The sequence below is a fragment of the Rhinolophus sinicus genome, chromosome 16, assembly GCF_057876585.1.
Source record: "Rhinolophus sinicus isolate RSI-liver-muscle chromosome 16, RSI-T2T, whole genome shotgun sequence".
NCBI classification, from domain to species: domain Eukaryota; kingdom Metazoa; phylum Chordata; class Mammalia; order Chiroptera; family Rhinolophidae; genus Rhinolophus; species Rhinolophus sinicus.
Window position 1 is genome coordinate 40,889,436 of NC_142516.1, and position 22,835 is coordinate 40,912,270.

Below are 22,835 nucleotides of genomic sequence, written 5' to 3' on the forward strand. Positions count from 1 at the left end.
CAGAGACTTGCAATGGTCACATGAAAGGATGAAGGAGAAGAGGTTGACTCTGTTACATGTGAACACTTAGCTGGATTCCATGAACTGGCTGGCTTTTGCTATTCAAACATTTATTGTGGTTATTATTCACATTCTGCATTGAACCGTTATAAATTCTTACACATTTTTGAGATAAGTGGAGAGTTATTTCAATTCTCCTATAGATGAGAAAACTAAGACTGGAGGGCTTAGCCTTCACCAGGGGAACCCAAATAACCCAACTGGTACATAGATGGGATGAGAAATCAGTACACAATCCAACGAAACATGACGATAGCGCAAAACCATCCTACAGGCACGTTTCTGGCCTGAGTGCAACAGAGTTTATGAAACTTGACGCCAGGAACTGTGTTGCTGATAATATCTATCCCAAAAGCCAATGGATAGCTACCATGGTGCACGGAATCGTTTAAAAAAAAAAATGATTTACAGGACTCAAGTCTTGCACCTTTGGCTGAACTGAATTAAATTACCCTTCTCAGATGCTATTTTTAGACTCAATTTTCCCACCATAAAGTTTAAAAAAGAACAACCTGTCTAAAAAGCAGATAAAAAAATTCACTGACAAAGGTTTAGATGCTTTAGGACTTTAATGTCCATCATGTATTCAACATAAAATACTGTCAACTGATAAACAATAGGGAAAAGACGCTTCAGCAAGGATATCCCAGAACTCACAGCATTACTCTGACCAAACACTATAATGAGAACAGTCAAATGAACAATAGATAAGGGAGTTTAACAGAGATTTTTAGTTTAATGACATAACTAAAAAATAAAGAACCAACCAACCAACCTTCTCTTTTACTCACTGAAAGGAAAATAAAAGTAAATCATGGAACTTCTAAATCGTATGAAGCAGCTTAAAAAGGGAGCAGGGAGAGAAGAGACACAACTGTTGAAAATGTGATGCTATAATACACAAGGTCAAGGATTCTAACAAATTCTCCAAGTCTCTACATATACCACTGAGAACCGCATTATTAGAAATATAAATGCAGAGATATAAACTATTCAGTATTAAAAACAGACCTTGCTATATAAACACATAGTACGTAACTTTTATCTCTTGATGAGAGTAACAGTATAAAGTAAGGTCTCTAGTTTGCCCTTCAGCCTGGAACTGATAAAACACTCACTACAGGTCAATGTCGATCTAAATTAACAGCTGAGGAACCCAGGAGACCCCACTGATGTCATTTTGGAAAGGATTAAGATTCAGCACCTAGTGGACCCCACCCACCCTCCATGTTGTGTGTGTATGCCGTCTCCAAAAACAATTAACTGCATGTTGTTTAATTAAGCCCACAGGTAAGTTGGAATATTGAGATCTAGCTAGAAAAAGTAGCAGCAAAGACAACATAAGCTGGAATCGTTAGAAAAGCTAAAGGAAGATATTTCAAATGCTTCCAGTTCAAGTCAAAATTAAGTTGTCTGATAAGTCCCCCAGCTTTGCAGAGCTATGGATGTTCTGCTGTTATTTGAGGGGGAAAAAAATCTATAATAAGCATGTTCCTCTGAGAAAAATATCACGTTTAAGTTTTTGAAGCCATTGCTAAGTTACTTTAAATTTTGTACATGGTCAAGGGCAAAGTATACGTTGGTGAGGATGTGTTCATAGTTGATGCATCTCCAAAAAATTCTTCATGAAGGTTGCCAGCTCCTGAACATCCTCGATTGTGACGGCATTATACAGAGAGGCGCGAATGCCTCCCACAGACCTAGAACAACCAAAGATGCTGCAGTTAACAAAATCATCTAATTTAGCATCAAAACCACCCTCTTTCCAGGCACCCCCACAGGTGGCCAGCCAGGAGCTTCAAACATCTAATTATTAGAAAATTCTCGTTAATTCACTGAAGGGTCCATCATGTGAACAGTTAACCTAGATTAACTGTTCGATGAGCCTGCCATACACAGGGAGTCACGAGCAGGGAGCCAGTGCAGGGTAGGTGTCTCACCTCTGCTGTGGAGGATGTATTTTCACAGACCATGCAGGATTAACTGCTCTGTGTTCAGCTGGAGCAACAATAATCTGTTCTTACACTGAATGGGATTGTACCAGCCTCACCAGAGATGCGATGGCAACCCCTGTGCTTTAAGAGCAACTTACGAGATTATCAAGGGTAATTTCAACAAAAGCTCCTGGAAGATGTGGCTCCATCATGCTCTCAGCCTGGGAATCGTGCTAAGGGCTCTACAAGCAACAGGAAGAAGGACTACCCCTGTCACAACTAGTCTTTCCAACAAGGCACCATAATTGCTACTCCAAGCCAGGCAGGCACCAAGATCTGCATCATTCTACATTTAAAAACCGAAACCCATTCTCTGCCAAGCTTCTAGAGTGGATGTGTACTCACCTATGCCCTTTCAAGGAGATCATATTGAGATCAAGAGCTTTATCGAGAAATCTTTTTTCTAAAGCATCGTCTCCTTTGGCATTGCCAATGCGAAATGGGATATTCATCTTGCTTCTATTCTGGGGCTCCACTGGACATCTGAAAAACATGTTTATTATTTCAGCACTTTTCTGAAATGTGTAACTGCCATTAACAAATCAACAGAAAAAATTTTTTAAACATTTTCTAGATGGAAACAGGAGATTAAAAAGAGATCTGCCCCCAGGACATTTATAATTTACTTAGGGAGACCTCTCTTAGCATTCTCTTATTATATGACTTGTACTTAATTTCCATGAGCCTCAGTTTTCTCATCTGAATATTGGGAATAATAATACCTGTATTTCAGACTAGTTATGACAATTCAGTGATACAACATATATGAAGCTTCCAACACATGGCAGCCACACAGCAATGTGAGTGACCTTTTCTCTACAAGGCTGCAGAGAAAAAATGTTGGTCCTAATAACGGCTGAGACTTTAAAATTATGAGCAGCAGCTTTCAAAGCACTTATCACACTGTACTGTCCCAAGCTGTGTGACCCTGAGTACGTTACTAACCTCCCTGTTTTGCGTCACTTTTTTCATCTGTTGAACAGTGGGAAGAATAATGGAACTTACTTCATAAGGTTGATGTGAGGATCACATCAAGTGTATTTATAAAGAATTTTTGTGGTATATTTTTAAATGGTCACAAACTCTCTGCAGCCCTCCCAGCCACAGATGCGGTCTAGTTTGCCACACTTTTTGAATTTGGGCTGGCCCTGTGACGTGCTTTGATACAGACGACAACTAAACTGATGCTGTGCAAATTCCAAGCCTAGGCCTCAAAGGCCATGTAGCCTCTACATCTGCCCTCTTAAAACACTGCTGCTGGGGCAGCCAGTTAGCTCAGTAGGTTAGAGTGCAGTGCTCTTAACAAACAAGATTGCCGGTTCCATCCCCATATGGGCCACTGTGAGCTGCGCCCTCCACAACTAGATTGAAACAACTACTTGACTTGGAGCTGATGCGTCCTAGAAAAACACATGTAAATAAATAAAAGTTTAAGAACAAAAAAAAACAAACAAAAAAAAACATTGCTGCTGCCACATAAGTAAGCCCGAGCTAGCCTGATGGAAATAAGAGGCTAACCTGATGGAAATTGAAGCCCAGCCAAAAGCCAGCATCACTCCCAGACATGTGAGTGAGGCCATTTTTGACCACTGGCTCCAGGCGAATTACCAGATGACTTCAGTTGAATAAGTGGTCCCAGGTGAGAGCAGCAAAACCGCCCAGCTGAGCCCAGCTAAACCTGCTGACCCAGAGAAACATGAGCAAAAAAAATTGTTGTCCTTTTAAGTCACTGTCTTGGAGTGTTCTTTGATGCAAAACAAGACAACTGATACAATTTAGAACAGCGTCTAGTACAGAATAAATGTGATAAAAGTATCTGTTAAATTCAATAAATTGATCTTTTTATTCCCAGCACCTTGCACAAGACTTATGCAGACCTTCCAAAATGAGACAAATGGAAGAGGAACTGACATGCTATGCTGGACTAAATGAAAAGTAAAATATGTAATAACCCTTTCTCTGTTTTCTCAAAGCACTTCCTGTCTTAGCCTTACACTTCTACAGAGTGTGTTTCATGAAAATTAAACAGCAAATAAAAACAGTGTGAGGAAGCCCCCACTAAAAGTTATGCTCTCCCCTGAGGGCACATACATAATTCCTCTTAAAGTTAAAAGAAGTCAAGTGCACACCCACCTGCAGAAGAGACTCAAGAAGGCAGGAAGGGAAACCAAATATCTCATAATAGGCTTTGAGCCTGAATTCCAGGCCCTCCCCTTTTTACAAGGTGCTAAGTGTCATGGTTGACATTTAAATTAAAAATTCAGTGGATACCATCTTTCGATATTCTGCTGCCCCAATGTGATGGTCCAGTTACAGACATGGAGCACCAAAAGGCACAGCTAATTTAAGAAAAAAAAAACTAAACGGGGGAAGAATGAAGAATCTGTATTTATAGTTCATCCCCCCCCCTCCATTTACACATGTTATTGTGAAAGTAGATGATATCATGACAGCAATACTGTCATAAAAGCTAGAAATTAAAGATTAAATCTGCACACAACAAATATTTACATAGTGCTCAAAAGTGTCGCTGGTATGAGGGTGAGAAGAGGAAAAACAAGATTAAAGGGAATTAACTGCTCCCAATCGAGCAAGATGGCTGGGTAGGGAATTAAAATTCCTTGGGACAAGTGCTGTGACAGCTAAGGGCTGTGGAAGCAGAGCCAAACAAGGAATTCTGCCTGAGAGAAGGTTGAAAGGTTTCAGAGGAGGGCACATGGGAGTGGTTAGGATTGGAGATGAAAGACTGGCATTCTGGCAGGAGAATTTGAATCTGCAAAGGTGGCGGGGACCCCACCCCGGCTGATTCTCTGATGTGGCTGGAGATTTGCTGTTCCTGGCCTGGGTAGGGCCTGGGCTATGATGGTCCTGCAGATATTCTCTCCTGGAAACTGGGTGGGATCCTTGAGCAATGAGGAACAACCAGATTTTGGATGACAGAAATGGAAACCTGGATTTTTTTTTTCTTCCCTCTCTTTCCACCCCACATGAAGGTGGTAAAAAAGGTAACAACATGTCTGGATATGGACTCTATACACGGACATCTTTATAACATTAAAATTAATATCTAATATACATTAAGCACTGTGTCAGGAATGTCCTAAGTGCTGACATAGTGTGGAACGTCCCTAATAACCGCAAATAATATTTAGAGCTAAGTCTTAAGGAATGCTCCCTATATGCCAAATACTGTTTCTAGTGCCTTAGACAACAAACCGGTGCAAGAGCCCATGTTCTTAACCCTTGTATATGTATTCTGTATTCACATACATTTTCACCTAATCCTCATGAAAGTCAAAAGAAGTTTGTGCCATTATTACAGCAATTGTACAGATGAGGAAACTGAGTTTGAGCAGCTAGGTCATTTGTCCAAGGTCACATGCATATGCTAGTGGCAAAGCAAGGCTTCTAAGCCCAAGATGCTATACTGCTCATGTGGGCTCATCTTGAGGTCAACCAGAGCCGTGTGGGTGGTTAGGCTATGGAATGAACACAGGGACTTCTACTGTTGTCCTATCTAATCTCCGAGTTCCCTGCTAGGGTCACTGGCAACACTGGGGCAACCCCCAGTGAACCACCCAGAACTGTGTTCAGTAAAGGGGCTGCCTTTACAAATCAGGGGGCCCGAAATAGAGAACAAAAACGAGAAGCAAAGGTAGTGGTAAATGGCAAATTCTAATTCTAGTGTACTCAGTGTTCCTTTTTAAAATGTCTCACCTCCCTTTTGGGGCCAGAAAGAAAAGTGAAGAATTTGCTGAAAACCCAAGTGAGTACAGGACAAGTAGTGCAGGGACAATCCCACTGCAAACAGTAAGGAGAGGAGGCACGAAAGCCTGCTCTTTACTTCAGTGACTAGATCCCACAGGAATGTCATGAACTGGGATGACATTTTCTGGGCCAGTGGCCCAGGGGGTGGATGGAAGTTCCCAGAAAGAGGTCTATTCTGAAGAGGGTGCAAGTTCTGGGTCAAGGCTGTTCCTAAGTGAATGAGGAATTTGGGGTGGGAAGATAATTACATTCCCCACAAGAAGACTTAACTGCCATGTTGGCTTTGGCAGTCTGCCTTCTGGGAAATGACCAATTGAGTGTTTGGAGTTAAAAGGACCTTGGGGAAAAAGAATTCCCAGGATTCCCAATGTTCCTTCTACATTTCCTTTTTGTCTATTTCCCTGGATTTTTTCCAGAGGCATCACCATTCTTTCTGTCCTCCCATTTTGTGCTCTAAATTCAATGGCCCATTCCTTATAAGAGGCAGAAGACACACAAGATAAAAAGATGCTATGTGAAGGCGGAAGCAGATTGGGGCAGAAACAAGCCAAGGAATGCCTGGAGCCACTGGCAGCTGGACGAGACAAGAATGGACTCTCCCCGGCCGGCCCGGTGGCTCAGGCGGTTAGAGCTCCATGCTTCTAACTCCAAAGGCTGCCGGTTCGATTCCCACATGAGCCAGTGGGCTCTCAACCACAAGGTTGCCAGTTCAATTCCTCGAGTCCTGCAAGGGATGGTGGGCTCTGCCCCCGCTACTAAAATTGAACACGGCACCTTGAGCTGAGCTGAGCTGCCTCCCGGATGGCTCAGTTGGTTGGAATGCATCCTCTCAACCACAAGGTTGCTGGTTCGACTCCCACAAGGGATAGTGGGCTGCGCCCCCTGCAACTAGCAATGGCAACTGGACCTGGAGCTGAGCTGCGCCCTCCACAACTAAGACTGAAAGGACAACAACTTGACTTGGAAAAAAGTCCTGGAAGTACACACTGTTCCCCAATAAATTCCTGTACCCCTTCCCCAATTTAAAAAAAAAAAAAAGAAAGAAAAGACGAATGGACTCTCCCCTAGAGTCTGGAGAGAGCAAAGCCTTGCTGACACCTTAATTCGAACTTCTGCCCTTCAGAACAGGGAGAATGAATTTCTGTTATTTTAAGCCAACCAGTTTGTTTATAGTACTTTGTTCCAGCAGACCTCGGAGACTAATACAAGGTCCATACGTTTTCTGTATCCCTCATAAGCGCTGCTCCAGTGGTCAACACATTCATGAATCAATTAGTCACAAGAATGTTTAACGAGCAGTCAGCTCATACCACAGCCAATTCTATTCACAGACTGCAGGCCTGGAATTACAGGGGCATTCATCCTGTAATAAAGGAAGCAGTGAACTTCCCATGCCAAAAGTACCAGGACATATACACATTTTTAAATTCACAAAAGGCAAAATGTGAGATAAAATTCATCAGCTTACACATAGAATCCTTGAGAATTATCAATAATATCATAAATCATTTGCGATTTGATGGAGCTAAGCTTCTCCATGGCTGCTGCACCGCCGTTGTTCTTAATCCACTCCAGAACCAAGCCCATGACGTAGATGCTAAAATAAAGATTGAACAAAAAATTCACTTAGTTCAGCTTTGCAAAAGTGGAAAGATCCAAGCCAACAGTTAAGTTGTACTAAAACAGAGTTAAAGACTTCATTAGACACAGACAAGATGGAAGGGGGCCATGTGCAGACCAAGGACAAGTGCACATCATGAAGCAAGAATAGGCGCCAATTCTAGGGGTTGAGAGCTCCCAGAAAGTACATGTGTTTTTCTTCTGAGGGGGCATACAGAGGAAGCAAGCAGTGGGAGAAGGGTTCTGACCTGGGGGTGAACTGAGATTTCCCCAACTCTACCTTCCCACCCAACAGGCAGACCCAGCAGGGTCCCTTGCTCTCCTGGTCCCACAGTTGGGCAGGGAACCTAACTGGACCAATAAGAGCCTTCCCTGGGATTCTCTGAATTGGGAGTGAGGGGAACAGGCAGTCACATGGGTTGATGAAACTGTGAGATAGGCAGTAAGAGCCCGGGGTGCATATGGAAGCAGCTCATGTGAAAAATATGAAGCCAACATTCTAGGAGAGAAACAAGGATCAAAAACATAGATCGGATGGAGTGGAATTTGTGTCCAAGAGGCCCTGCTGCACCTCCGTCCTTCCTACAGCTTGGGATTATCCCTTTCTATCCCCTTGGCTCACCTGTGAGACCTATTCTATTCTCTGTCACCTGTGAGACCTCAGGGCTCTTGTGGGGACTGCAGGAGACGGGCGAGATGAAGTGCTTGACGCAGGACCTGGCATGTGGCAGGTGGGCCACACAAGTGGTAGTCAGTAGTATCTTTACTAGTAATTGGTCAAAACTAAGCTGAAAACATACATGTTGAAGAGCAATAGGTGGTTTCCCCAGTGATCTTCTGAAAGCCCATCGTTAAAATGCTGTAACAGCCACCGGCTGATCCCAGGGAAGCCCAAGGTACTGACTGGCTCATTCACTGTCTCACCGGTGGCAGAGGACCCAGGAGTTTCCACCCACCCACTGAAGGTAGAAAAAGCTAACGCCGGGCTACCCAGCGGGCACTGGGCAGAGAGCAGCCAGAACCCAGAGCCATGCAGTAGCCTCTCCAGAAGTTTCCCCAGCCCAGCTACCCGGACAGCCCTGGGAAGAATGAGAAACAGCAGCTAGTGGCAGAAAGGGAAAAGAGGGCAGAGCAGAAAACAGCCCTTGAGTACGTACCGTGTTTGCCCGAAAATAAGACCTAACCGGAAAATAAGCCCTAGCATGATTTTCCAGGATGACATCCCCTGAACATAAGCCCTCATGCGTCTTTTGGAGCAAAAATTCATATGAGACCCGGTCTCATTTTCGGGGAAACACTGTAAATACAGCCTCAGCTGTAGTTCTCTGGATAAAGACTGAGAAAATCAAAGGGGCAAAGGAGAAAAATAAGAGAAGGCAAAGGATATTACTGAGGTCTGCTTTGGGCCCGGTATCCTGCTAGTTGCTCTCCCTTTTGTTGATCACAATACTCCTGAGGTCAGAGGCACCATTATCCCATTTTAGATGAGGAAACTGATAAAGCCAGGATTCCAACCCCAGTCAAGACTGACTCCAAAGCCTAAGCTCTTCTCACTAGTCACAAAGGCTTCTGTTTTACTAGGGCCTCCAGGACCCTCAACCACTATCTCACCTGCTAGTGGGGCAGCCAGGCTGGCACCAAGCCTCACAAACACAGCTGCCAACTTCAGCTGCTACATTGGCATTACAGCACACACGGGCGTGTACAGACACGGGTGTGTTCCAGAAATGACACTGCCTGCCAATCCCTCTGTTTTGTAAGATACTCTATAATTCCCATCTAACCCCAAATGGCTCACTCGCCACAAACCACAGAAACACACCCTGCCACAAGATCCAAGCAAAGCCACCCTCGTGCCTGTTCACTGACAGTACTTTACAGAGGCCATGCTTTGCTTTTACCTGTAGCTGTTATCCCAGGGTTCCGAAGTTGCTACTTCAAAAACCATATCCAAAGCTGCAGCAAGGCCCAGGCCGGGTCCACAATCCCAGGCTTGCTGCTCATGCTGTCTGGCTAATCTTAATGAAGTCTGACCAGGCAGTCAGCACAAAGCCTGCCAATTTTACACATTGTCTGGAGCCAGCACCACTCGGATAGATGTATGAAGCCTCACCAAGAGGCAAAGGGCTGTCCTAGGGACCAAAAGACATGCCTGGAATGGAAGACTGTTGGCCCCAGTGACTTTACTGGGGCTTCCAATTCATTATTAACTCATGCTTCTACTCTCACACAATCCAAAATCTTCAAAATACAGGGGCCTAAAATGCTTATGCAGCTCTGCCATTTAGTCTAAATTCTCCCCACTATCAGTGAAAAACTTTTAACTGATGTATGCCTTCACTTCTAAAACGCCACCTGCAAACACACAGTACATCCACTTTATGGAATACTACACAAAAATTCAAAGGTAAAAAAAGCAGGCATTTAAGTGGATATGGCAGTGTTCATAGTCTTTTGTTGGGTGGAGAAAAAGGAATTCAATTCACAGAACAGCACGTAAGGGAAAGTTCATTTGCATAATTAAATACATGCCTCTGTATATTTGCATATGCCCAGTTAAGGGTCTGTTAGGATACACAGCAAAGCAATTAACAGTGCTTACCCCAGCAGGCTCTGCTCACTGCAGAAACCTTTGCTAAGAGCACATCTTACTCTTATAATTTTTTAATATACAAAATACTCTCTATAAACTAGGGCTTAGAGGAGCATACCAGAAAGTCCCCACAAAACTCTCTCTGGTTGTTAACTGAAGATTCTAACTCTGCAGGTGAGTTTCTGGCGTTAATGGTGGACAAGGCTAAGCCATTCTGATAAGTGGATTAGTGGGGTTATTTTGTTTATTACTCTTTTACACTGAGGGTTTAGTTAATAACAGTTAAGTAAAAGCTGTTTAATGAGGTTAGAAAAACAGCTAGGCATCTTTGTGTTTATCCACTCCCTGGGCTTAACACATTCTATTGAAGGGTTAAACAGAATGGCCAAGGGTCCTTCATTCCACCCCAATTCATTGCTCAGGGCTACAGGCAAGTATCTGAAGGCTAGTAATACAGCACAGCTCAAAGAAACTTTCCAGGGCCTACAGCTATTAGGCTCTGATTTTAAAGGATTGAAAAAAAAAGGCTTGTTTTCAAACTTGGCACCTTTTCAAGGGCTTCTGTGTAATACAAAGTTCCACAGTGTTTTGAGCGCCTTATCAGCTTACATTCAAGGATTGAGGAAGGTGCTTAGCACAAATCTGCAGGTCTCTATTTGGAACTTGTTCTCACTGGGGTGAGCAACAATTTTCTATTATTGAATATTTAAGGACCGCAAATGAACTCGACCTTTTTCAAGTCATAGATTCAGGGTAATTGCTCAATTATACATTTACTTTGTTCCTTTTCTCTTCCTCTAGGGTAAAATAAAGCAACCCAACTTCCAGGTGTTGTCTTGGGACAGAGTACATTTAACCCAGTCTCTTTCATCTTCTACATTTACATGATACTAATCAAATATTAACAACCCTCCCCCAGATGGTCTCAATTATCACTATTCTGATCTGTCTGGGGAAGAAATTTTCCCTTTTTTTGGCCCTTGTCTCTGGCTCAGCCCCCTCCTCAGGCAGGAAAGTTCTGGAGAGGGAGTTCCTGAACCCTCCTCTTCCTGTCGCCCTCCATTCAGGTGACCAGCTAACCCATCTGGTTAAGGCCAGGTCAAGGCCTGAGGCCCAAGGCTGGAAAGTGACCCTATAAGAAAGTTACTGTTGTACAACTTTCTGTGTCTCCAGGCCTCACTCCAGACACTTTCATCATCCATTAGACAGACTGGCCTACTTTCTCACTGTTCCTGCTGATTTTTACCCTAATATTAACAAACAGTGTATTAATATATTCACTACATTTTTGAAAATGTGTTTCAAGGTAACTCTTAGAGAAGGTGCCAGAAGTGTGATAGCCCCCTGCTCCTCTGGCTGTGCTCTAATCCGAACATGCCAGCCTTTAGGCCACATTTCAGAGATGGTTTTCTTCTTGTCTCCTTCCACCTTCCCAGTGCAGTGGTAGCCCCCGCCTGGCCCTGATAGACTCACCTGACTGAGAGCCAGGCCCTGGCCCTACCTTCTATCAGGTAAGACAGCCACCATCTGCCACTATGCAACCTGGCACCTAAGCCCCTTCTTCTGGAGATCTGCACTTCAGGGTCCCCAACTGTCCCTTACCACTCAACACTCCCAGTTTTCAGTTCCCAGCTGGCCAGTAAGCACAATTTTTCCATTGCCTAGAATCCTAGAGGTGAGCAATAGATTCAGCACCCCCCACTGCTCCATCCCTAACAGGCATTTTCAAAACACTTTCAACCAGTGTAAAATAGAGTGGGGTTTACAGGTGACCAGAAGAGTTAGCACCAGACCACCCATTCCCTGAGGAAAGCGGGGGACACAAAATGAGATGCTCTGCTTCATGTGAGCCATGTGGAAAACCAGCAGAGATTCCATCGGAATTCTAACTTTGAAAAAAACTTCTTCCTTTCCTATGGCAACTCATGTGGAAGAAATTTTCTATAGGCGGCCCCTAGTGGGGAGACCTCTAACAAAGTCCTGACCCAGATGGAACAGCTGCCTGCACCAGCCCCAGCCCCCTCCTTTAACACATTGCGTACGGATCACGAGAATCTTCACGAGGGATTTAAACCCCGCCATATGCAACGTGTTAAGTGAACTTCCACCCATCACAGAAAAATCCAGGAGTGGAAGAGCTGGACTCCAACAGCCAGCTAGTCTCCTAAGATGGTATCCTTTAAACACCAACAAATCCACGCTGATAATTTTGGTTGTGAAGGGCACTATGGTACAGGGTATACAAACCTAGGTTCTGGGGCCAAGCTGCCTGGGTTCAAGTCCCAGCTATGCCACTTCCTAGAAGTACGGCCTCGGATTCTCACTTGCAAAAATGGAAGAGTACCTACGTCCTAGAGTGTTTGGGAGATTAATGGGTCATACATATAATGTATTACAATTTACATCATATGTGCCCTGGAAACATAAATCCATCAACTCTAGCTCTTCCCTCCCCTGCTAAGGCTCTGGGAACTAACAACAACAGAAACAACAATAACATAGCAGCTAACATTTATGAAACAGCAAGTGCCAGGCACTCACTGAGTGCGTTAAATACACACACACACTCTTTTTTTTTTTTGTTTTGTTTTGTTTTGTTTTGTTTTGTTTTTTTTGTTTTTTTCACACACACACTCTTAATCCTCAGGGCAACGCAATGAGGAGGGTACTATTATTACTTCTTAAGTGACTTGCCCAAGGTCACACAGCTAGTTAGTAGTAAAAATCTCTTAGGCAATTGTTAAATTCTTGGTGTCACAAAGATTTTCCCAAACCACTGGAGCCTGGGAGTTAAAAGACCATGGGGGGCCGGCCCAGTGGCTCAGGCGGTTAGAGCTCCATGCTCCTAACTTCGAAGGCTGCCAGTTCGATTCCCACATGGGCCAGTGGGCTCTCAACCACAAGGTTGCCGGTTCAACTCCTTGAGTCCCGCAAGGGATGCTGGGCTCTGCCCCCTGCAACTAAGATTGAACACGGCACCCTGAGCTGAGCTGCCTCCCGGATGGCTCAGATGGTTGGAGCGTGTCCTCTCAACCACAAGGTTGCCGGTTCGATTCCTCGAGTCCCACAAGGGATAGTGGGCAGCGCCCCCTGTAACTAAGATTGAACATGGCACCATGAGCTGAGCTGCCGCTGAGCTTCTGGTTGGCTCAGTTGGTTGGAGCACAGGCTCTCAACCACAAGGTTGCCGGTTCGACTCCCACAAGGGATGGTGGGCTGCGCCCCCTGCAACTAGCAACGGCTACTGGAACTGGAGCTGAGTTGCACCCTCCACAACTAAGACTGAAAGGACAACACTTGAAGCTGAATGGCACCCTCCACAACTAAGATTGAAAGGACGACCTGACTTGGAAAAAAAGTCCTGGAAGTACACACTGTTCCCCAATAAAGTCCTGTTCCCCTTCCCCAATTAAAAAAAAAAAATCTTAAAAGAAAAAAAAAGACCATGGGCACCACAGCCTTAGTCTCCCTGAAAGGGCTGCAATGTAGCCTCTCACTTGGCTAAAAGGGGCCAGGTTAACAGGACCCCTGCAGATTGGGTGAAAAACCAGGAAGGTGTTTGTTCCAAGCCAGTACGTTTGCTGCCATGCAGCCTGCAGCCAGCTTCCTGCAAGCCCAGTGGGGAAAGAGAAGAAAGTGGGGGAGGCCCAGACTTTAAAAATTCTTCTCCAAATGTGCACTGGTTGTTTGAGATACAGCCATAGCACTTCGCCTACAGAGAGCTTTTGGGTTAATGGTGAACCAGAAAGCCTACCAAGATCAAACAAAAACACATACACACTCACCCAGGAAAGGGCTAGAAGGAAGACTGGTCAACACTGCAGAGGGTAACAAGGGAGACACGAGCTAGACAGAGAATTCTGATTCTAGGCTATCAGGTCACTGGTTTATAGAAATATGCTCTATTTTAAAGTCACCTCTGCTCTGATGGGAAAGAGACCCCCTCAATCGGTCCACAAGCCACATCCTGGAGTTACCTGAAGCAGGGAGGTGTGTTGTACAACGAGCTGTTTCCGGCCTGCACTTTGTACTCCAGGATCGAGGGGCACTCTTTGAGGGCGAACCCTAGCAGGTCATCGCGGATGATCACCACTGTGACCCCTGCAGAGCCAACATTCTTCTGTGCACCAGCAAAAATCACACCGAACTAAAAACAAGAAAATGCCATTTTAGATGTGCGTGGTCATTTTTCATAAATGTACTTCAACTTCCCAACCTCTTTCCAAAGCACAATTTTTATGAGGAAGTAACTATTTTATTCTGATTCAGAGTGCATTCCCTTCTCTAAAGGAATCTCCATCTGACTGCTAATCAGTATTTGTGAATTCAGAGGCCTGCAGGTTACATACCTGCCTGGTCCTTCTCCCCAGTGAGGGACTAGTCCAAGGCCATCACTGAATATTCATATTCACTCTGCATACTTCCTTTCTACATCTAAGCTGGTCTTTAAAATAGGGAGGCTAACTGTCCTTGGTAAGCAAAAGAAACAGAATTTTTAATCCATTTATAGTTGTATAAAGAAACAATCAGAAGAATACTAGGAAATATTAAAACAAACTGCCTGAGAAGAAATTTTAGAAAATAGAAATTTAAAAGTACTTAGGAAACTTTGTCTTGTAAGATAGAGAACCCCGCCCCATGCTTCCCCGTGAAAACTTTAGGAAAATCAAGTAGCGTCCCATGTGTGAAGAATGGGCACCACCTGGTCTGGCAGGAGTATTTTTGTAGTTGACGCTTCGAATTGCCAGTATGTGGTGACTGATACCACAAACTAGGCGATAACCAAAAGGTGGTATACACAATAGATGACACAGCCTTGAAAACAAATGAAGTTCTGACATACGGTAGCCCATGGGGGAGTGAGGACTGGGAAGTCAGTGTTTCATGAGTATAGTTTCAGTCTGGGAAGATCAAAAGTTCTGGAGATGGATGGTGGTGATGACTGCACAACTGTGTGAATGTATTTAATGCCATTGAACTGTACACTTAAAAATGGTTAAAATGGTCAATTTTACGTTAAGCATATTTTACTATAATTTTTTAAAAGGCAGACTACCATTTACTTTGTTTTAAATTACTTACAAATATTAACATCCCCTTGTTGCATGCACCTAGGTCAGTGTGTCCTGTCAACGCTCTTGGAGATGAGGTGCGTACAAGGCAAGATGGGGTTCCTTCAAGGGCCCCCTGAGCTTGAATAATCTGCATCTTCCCTTGAAGACAGCAAGCCACTCCCAATGCATTGACCAAAAAGTCTGCTAAGAGCCAGTCTCAAAGGCAGATAAATTTCCCAAGGACTCAAGTGTGACCCTATCAGGCAATCATCAACTCAGGGCTGGGAACGTCAAGACTAACATTCTGACAACCAATACTGCCAGCCTCTCCTGTTCTAGTATACAGTAAAATGCCCTTCAAGAAACCAAGAGGCTGGGATGCTCTCACCCAGCCTCTTTTAGACGCTACCTTGGAAACGTCCACTGGCTTGGATAGGAAGTTTGAGGACATATCACAAACCAGTACTGCTCCCCCGACATCAGGGATAAAGTCAAACTCCACGCCGTGCACAGTCTCGTTGGCGCAGTAATACACATAGGAGGCATCCGGGCTGAGGGTCCAGGTGCTTGGGTCCAGAATTTCTATCACAGAAGACAAGGTGGAGATGAAGCATTTGCATTCCCCTCTTCCCTTACGTAGATGGGAGTCGACCAGGAATAATACCCCTCCCCTGGCAGTGAAAGACCGATTCCAAAGCATTCAGAAATGAAAGCACCCTATTCATCTTGCATTATAATCAGCATCACCATCCTAAAAGGATGATTAATCCCACCCTGCTGACTGCTAAACCTCCAAGAATGGCAGGGTGGATACTAGGGGGTTTTTTCTTGGCATCCTGTGTCCATTGATGGTCCACTGGTTTCCTCGTGGGGCTTCAACCTTCCCATTTTCAGCCCATGTGGTTCCAGTGAAGCCAATTCCACCCACAGCCCCAAAGTAATATGTGACTGAGGCACAGTGTCACGTGACTGATTTGGAATGTGGCACAGAAGACATGAGACTGTTATTAGAATGTTTGAGCAAAGGCACTGAAACTTGGGAAAATATTAGGTCAGAAGTGGATATAGCCATCTTCTAAAAATGAAAGAACAGCTTTCTTGGCTGTGGGACCTCCAGAGACAGTGAATTACCAAGACCTGGACATAGTGTTGGAGCCCTGGATCCAGCCATACCTAAAGCCAAACCGGCCCCAGGCTTTGCAGCTAAGTGAGTTTACTGAATACTCGTTCTGTATCAGCCAGTTAGTAGTCTTAACTAGTACAGCCATCCAATCGAAATGGTATCAAACTAACTGCTGACAAGGAGAGGAAAGAATTAATAACAACTGCAGATTTCTCCTCCAAGCAAGGGTAAACCTGAGGGAGGACCCCCCCAGTCAGCATTTCACTGTTCAGTTCAGCTCCCAGCACTTACTCGTGTAACTCCCAAGTTTAGGGTGGACAATATTCACAGTCCCAAACTTCTTGGCTTCTTCTGCTGCTTTAGCTGACCAAGCTCCTGTCACCACATAGTCGGCACACCTTCCTGCTTTCAGGCCAATCAGATTTAAGGGCACGGCACTGAACTGGCCAGACCCACCTCCTTGCACAAAAATCACCTTGTAGTTGTCTGGAACGGCTCTGGGCAGAAGCACAGGAGACAGTAAACAGACTCATAGGGTTTATCTATTCACAACTTGGACAACCATTTATTGGCCCTGTGGTGAAAGCCTGTGGTTACTGTTTGGACAGAAGCTGGTGACACCCTGCTGCTCCTTTAGAGTATCATCTCACTGCCACTCTCAGTCCCACGGTTCAAGGGTAGCCAACTCCAGCTTCAGGGCATGACCCAAGCTGGCCAATGGGGTTTGGTTCTGAGACCTTTGATCAAACTTTTGGGAAAGAGGATCTGTTTCTATAGAGGGAAAGAATGAACATGTAGGAACTAATCCTGCAACCAACGGTGACCATCTGATGTGCTACCACATAAGAAAGCAGAGCCAGGAGATGGAGAAAAACACCTTCCTGACATCATTTGAGCTCTTAAATCACTCCTGCACTTTTCCATTATGCAAGGTAATACATTCCTTTCTTTGATTAAGCCATGAGCTGGGCTTCTCTTCTGTCCCTTGCAACCAAGTCCTAAAAGTATCCACGTGCTGGTCTAGGCTAAGAAACAAGTGGACACTGGAGAAGGATCTTTGATCATGTTTTAGGTCTAATCACATAACGAGGCACCCAATACACATTGAGAATAAGAATGAAATTTTCTGACTCCAGCATGGAAAATTAACATGATGGCTAGAAGGATGACAGGCAGTTGGAGAAGGCCAGCTGCAGAGAGCTAGGCTAGGGAACGTGGATCCAAGACTTTGAGCAAGGCCAGAGCTTGGGAACAGGCAGACAGAGGCAGGTGACCGGGGGACAGAGCTCCAGCACAGAGGCATAAGTACCAAAGGGCAGGGCAACGTGAGATGGTCCTGGGAAACAGGTGGTGTACAAACATCTGGTTCTGGCCATGCCTGCCTATATACGTGCTCAGTAGGATAGCAAAGCATGCAGGCAAGACGGCAGGATTATGTCATACAGATGCAGGGCAGTGAACAATGCCAAGAACTGGATGGAAGGACACTGGACAGAGGTCTAGGTACAGGGATACAAGGTAGGAAGTTGGTTAGGAGACAAAGGATAGGCCCGTAAGTTGAACTGGGAGTCCAATCTGAAGATGCTCACAGCCTTGTGGGCCAAGGATCCAAATACCCCCTGCCCCCCCATGGAGGACAGGATTGTTCTGTGAACACGACATGTGACCCATCAGCCCAAGCCAAACAGATGATCGCCGTTTCTGAATACTCACATTGCAATGGGCTGCTACTGTTCCTCACAAAAATGGCACCTTGCCCACCCCATCCGAAGCGTTCATCAAGGCAATTTAAAAGGAATGTAAGGAAATAGTTGGTGCAATTCCAATTACTGATGAAAGAATGCAAGGATGGACCCTAAAACATTAACAATGATTGCCCCTGAGCAGTGGGGTTATACATAATTCCAGTTTAATTTGTGAGTTTGTTTTTCCTAAACATTCTACCATGAACGTGCACTAGTATTTGGAGTGGTTGTTGTTTTTTTTTCCACATAACATACAAGTATGTATATGTGAAAATACTATAAAATCTCTGCTTTAAACAACAATCTATTTAAGAATAACATTTCCTCTGGATAAGAAGAGCAGTGCAGATAACCTAGAAGTTGATTTGAGCAGCAGTTCCTGGAGTTCAGAACTATTAAAATGAATGAAGGAGCCTGTTAAAAACATAGTTTCTACAGGTTCTGACTCAGCAGGTCAGGGTGAGGCTCAGCGCTTGAATTTTTTAATACTTCCCCCCAACCAGGTAATTCTGACAGGTAGTATGAGACCCATACTTCCAGAACCAGTGAACTAGATTATAGTTAATTATGCTGACAACTATGACCCTTTCTTTGTTATTTAAATCCCTTTTATGCCAGCTGAACTCCCACAGTTATGAAAAATCTTTCCTGGATATAATGACTTTGGATATAATTCTGGAAATACCACATAAAATTAAAATACACAAATGCAGAAGAGGGAACAAATAAAAAGCATTCTGTACTAATTTACTGAATTTGGGAGGACCTTAGTAAGATTATTTTTAATTACAGAATATTCTAAATAGCAGAGTATAGAAAATAATATAAAACACCCAGGGATACTTATTATCAAACAAAAGTAATGCAGTTTGAGCTTTAAAATTTTAAACTTACAGCAATTCCCGCACAAGATTCTCTGTGTTGTTAAGAATCTTAGCAAAATCTGATGACCTGTGGCTCATTTCTGTGGAAGGAAAGATAAACAACAAAAAAATTCCAGTTCAAAACCAAATGAATACAAACAACTTCAAAAGTAAAGACAAAATTTGCAAGTAAACAACAGGTGGAAATTTCAGTTATTTTGTATTCAAATTGTGGGCCAACACTCATTTTGGGGAAAATCCAAATTGATTTGATTTTCAATTTGCAAGCATTATAATTATAGCCTTACAGTAACCACAGAATGATTTTTTCAAGTGGCACAGTTTCAGTGTCTGTGATTTTTCACCATCTTTCTCACAAAATTGAGTCTTTATAATGGTTGCCCTTTGGGACAACAATATAAAAGTTTACACTGCACTCACAGTTCACAGAAACCTAAATACATGTCCCAAACCCACAGGAACAATATTTACTAGCAAAGAGCATACAGTCAACCATATGGTTTCTTAATACTATGCAACCTTTGGGACTACCAAAAGAAAAAAAAGAAAATTAAATAAAAGAAAGTAAATTTTAGAACTCAACAGTCCTCTTGCCCAAATATAACGAAAATAAACTTAATTATTAATGGGCAAGATCTTCATAAAAACTTGTATACTTTTAAACTTTTAGTAAGTTCATTTTTAAGTGCAGTAAAAACTAAAATGAATGTGAAGCAATTTTATAAATGTTTGGGACACTGGTATGTAAATGTACACAGTAAGACTATTCTGATCTCAGATCCTATGAATAGCAAAACCAATTATGAAATGCTAAACTGAGATGTATGAACCCCTCATATGCATTTGTTAGGTCTATTTCAAGATTGCTTCCACTAAACATGCAACTGAAGTTTTCAAAATTTAAAAATACATCTACGAGGGCCTATAAGAAGACTGTAAAAAGTCCAGGCTTGATGCATTTAAATTAGTTCCCTTTGAAAGTTGGACATTCACAGAATCAAAAATCAAATCTTACCAAGAACACTAATCCCAATGCCTTTGTAGTCTAATAATTCTTTTTGGATCTCTAACAATACCTAGAAAAAAATAAAAGAAAATAGGTGATTTGAATATTCTGTGCACAGCTCTCCCTCCAGACCTACAAACTTGGGGAGGAGGGACTGTCTTACCCACAGGCCAGTTGAGGTCCAGAAGTTTATCCCCGCCCACAGCCAGCTCACAGCCAATCGCCTTCCTCCCACCATTTTCCTGGAGCTCAGAAGGTGCAATTTACACACAAGTTGAATTTGAAATAACCAAATGTGCTTGCTGCTAGGATAGTTTTTTCCAAAGGCATGAATTTACTTCGATATAAACATTTACTTGTATTTAAAAGAAAATGACCATAGATACAATTTTTCTGACAACTTTTCAAGATAAAAACGTCTGGGGAAAAACCTAGCAAATGTCCCCTCCACAATCTCATCTGCCACTGTCTTAAAGCAAAAGGACAAAATGTATAAAGTTTTGGGTTGGGGAACTACCAAAAAATCAATCAGGCCCAAATTAGACAGATACCTCGATTTTCCGTATGTTTGGTCTAGGTACTGACTCTGGGTGGTGAGCACACAACATGATATATAGATGATGTATTATAGAAAAGCATACTTGAAACCTATGTAATTTTACTAACCAATGTCACCCAAATAAATTTAGTTTTTAAAAAAAAGGCCTGTTCTCCCAGCTACTGTGAACGCTGCTCCTAGAAAAGCAAAATACCCTTTTCCCTCTAAAATTGTAAGATTCTCTGTTCTTGCCATAATACAGAGAGGGCTCTGTCCAAGGGAGATTTCTAGTCTGTTCAACAATAGATGATTGTAAAGTACTTGGATGTGCCCATGTTGCTACAACATATTATCAGTCATCCTGGTTAGAAAAATAAAAATCTAACAGCAACCGCCGGCAGCTTCTCAGAGCGTTCAAGCACATCAGTGACATGCTTCACAGTTGGGGTGTGGGCGGGGTGTGGGGGATGGGAGAAAGCTGAAATCTGACTGGAAGTTTGGAAGGCAGGGGATGAGTGGCCCCTTGCACTTGAAAGGTCTGGTTGTGGCCTGGAGAGAATTCAATCATTCATTTGCTACAGAACAAAGTGAAGGAACTGGGCTAGCAGCCCAATGCCTACCAGAGTATGAATACACAAATGCCTTTGGGAGACCAGCCGTTTGAAAAAACAAAAAAAATTACGCGTGAAACGCAGTGGAAAAAAAGGTTTTACGGAAGAGTAGATTCTGTGGAATAGAAGACTGCAAGGTTCCCAACTGCTGGCTAAACCAAACGCTGTTTACGTGGGTGGGGGGAGGGGAGGAAAACGTGGGCCTCCAGTTTGCAATTCCCTCCAGCTAACGCGATCCCCATTCATTCAACCGTGTCCATTCATGCATCCCCTCAACAATGCCTGGCTCGCGCCACTACTCCGGGAGGCCAACGCAGAATGAGAGTTTTTTATCTTTTCGCGGCGCCCGCGCCCGGGACTGAGAGAGGAGTCTGCTGGAGTCTACAGGTGCGGTGCACCCTCGGGCCAGCACGCCGGGGCGGGCAAAGTCGTGCACGCCTCGGAGCAGCTGCACAGGCATGCCTCACCGAGCTTCCTTCCCCAAGTGCCTTCTTCCAGAAGCCCACCTGCTTCTGGTGCAGAACGTTCGGGAGGCTCGCGGCGGGCAGTGGGGATCCCAGCGCACCGCGCAGAGATGCACAACCACCGCTCAAGATGCACAGCTACCCTTGCAGAAATGCACAACCATCCGCTTTTGTGCTCCCGCCGGAAGCGCACTCTTGGCGCGCGCTCGCTGGGACTTACCGAGAGCGGCAGCTTGGCGGGCCCCGGTCCGAAGTTGACCACCTGCCTCGGGACGTCCATGGTGCGAGGGCGCAGACCGCTAGCCTGCCCGAAAGGACCTACGCGTGGGCAGCGCGAGTCTGTCCCCGGTGCGGACTCTCTGCCCACTTCCAGCGCTGAACTGCCGTCCCCATTGGCCGCGCTGTCGCAGGTCCTGCGTTGATTGGTTCGCGCAATGGGGCTCGCATTTCCATTGGTCGCGCTTACCAGCCGAGGCTGGGAGCCGTTGCTCCTCCCCCAGTTTACGATTTCAACCCTGTTTTTTTTTTCCTTTTGATCAATGCAAGGCGCGCTGGAGATTGCACCAGCCAGCCGGCTCGTCTGCGCCCCCGCACTAAGATCGTGGGCGGAGGAAAGAGGCTGCCCCTGGCAACCTGCGTTGGTGCTCCTGCGCCCTCCATCTGGCCTGTTCAAGTCCTGCAACCCTGACCCTAAACCGCTCTCTCTTGGCTGCAGGGGGAGACACAGAGCAAATTGCGCCCGCTCTTTCCATCCAACCACCTTTCCTTCATCTTTCGCCTGGACTAGGGTGTGATGCATTTGTTTCAGAACCAGCAGTCATTAATTCATCAAACTTTTCTAAGCACCCCCTCGGTGCCAGATACTGCAGTGGAGAGGCCGAGCTCCCAAGGTTGGAACTGCAGGGTGAGGAATGGGCCCAGGATGGGTGGGTGGTGGGTAAGGTTCATTGCACGTGCAGTCAGGCACTGAATTTCTGCAGGATTAAAGGATGGAAGCGGCCACGGATTCTGGAAGGATTACTGGCCTGGGAAACCTGGATGCCCCCCCCCAGGCAAGTCCTTCAAAATTGCTGATTCTGCATTTACGGTTTTGGAACGAGTGAGCTGAAACCTGGCGTTAGCTCTCAGGTTGCTCGGGCGCTGACAAGCTGTGAGTTTAGAAACGTGAAAAGATATTAACAGGAAGGCGATACCCCTAGGGAGCCGCAGCCCAAGCCAGGGGAGAGGCCCAGAGCCAGGCCTGGCGCAGAGCCAGCACTGCTCAAACGTTTCTGCAAAAGTGTCCTTCTGAAAGTCCAGTGGGAGACCGAGATGGGGTTCTAAAACAGGGAGGCCCCCTTCCCTGCAAGAAAGAAGTTTCTCTGAAGTCTAAAAT

The 22,835-nt window shown here is 44.6% G+C and overlaps 1 protein-coding gene across 1 annotated transcript; it reads right to left on the bottom strand.

Annotated features, from left to right (window-relative positions):
• Positions 1 to 610: 610 nt before the first annotated feature.
• Positions 611 to 22,056, bottom strand: LOC109449942 (phosphoserine aminotransferase). Its single transcript, XM_019736707.3, has 9 exons — positions 21,681 to 22,056; positions 19,857 to 19,917; positions 18,852 to 18,921; positions 16,504 to 16,709; positions 15,499 to 15,671; positions 14,013 to 14,182; positions 7,291 to 7,419; positions 2,400 to 2,537; positions 611 to 1,760 (listed from the first exon to the last, which is right to left on the bottom strand). The coding sequence occupies exons 1-9, from the start codon at positions 21,738 to 21,740 to the stop codon at positions 1,655 to 1,657; spliced, it is 1,113 nt and encodes a 370-aa protein (XP_019592266.2). The 5' UTR covers positions 21,741 to 22,056; the 3' UTR covers positions 611 to 1,654.
• Between the last annotated feature and the right edge of the window lie 779 nt (positions 22,057 to 22,835).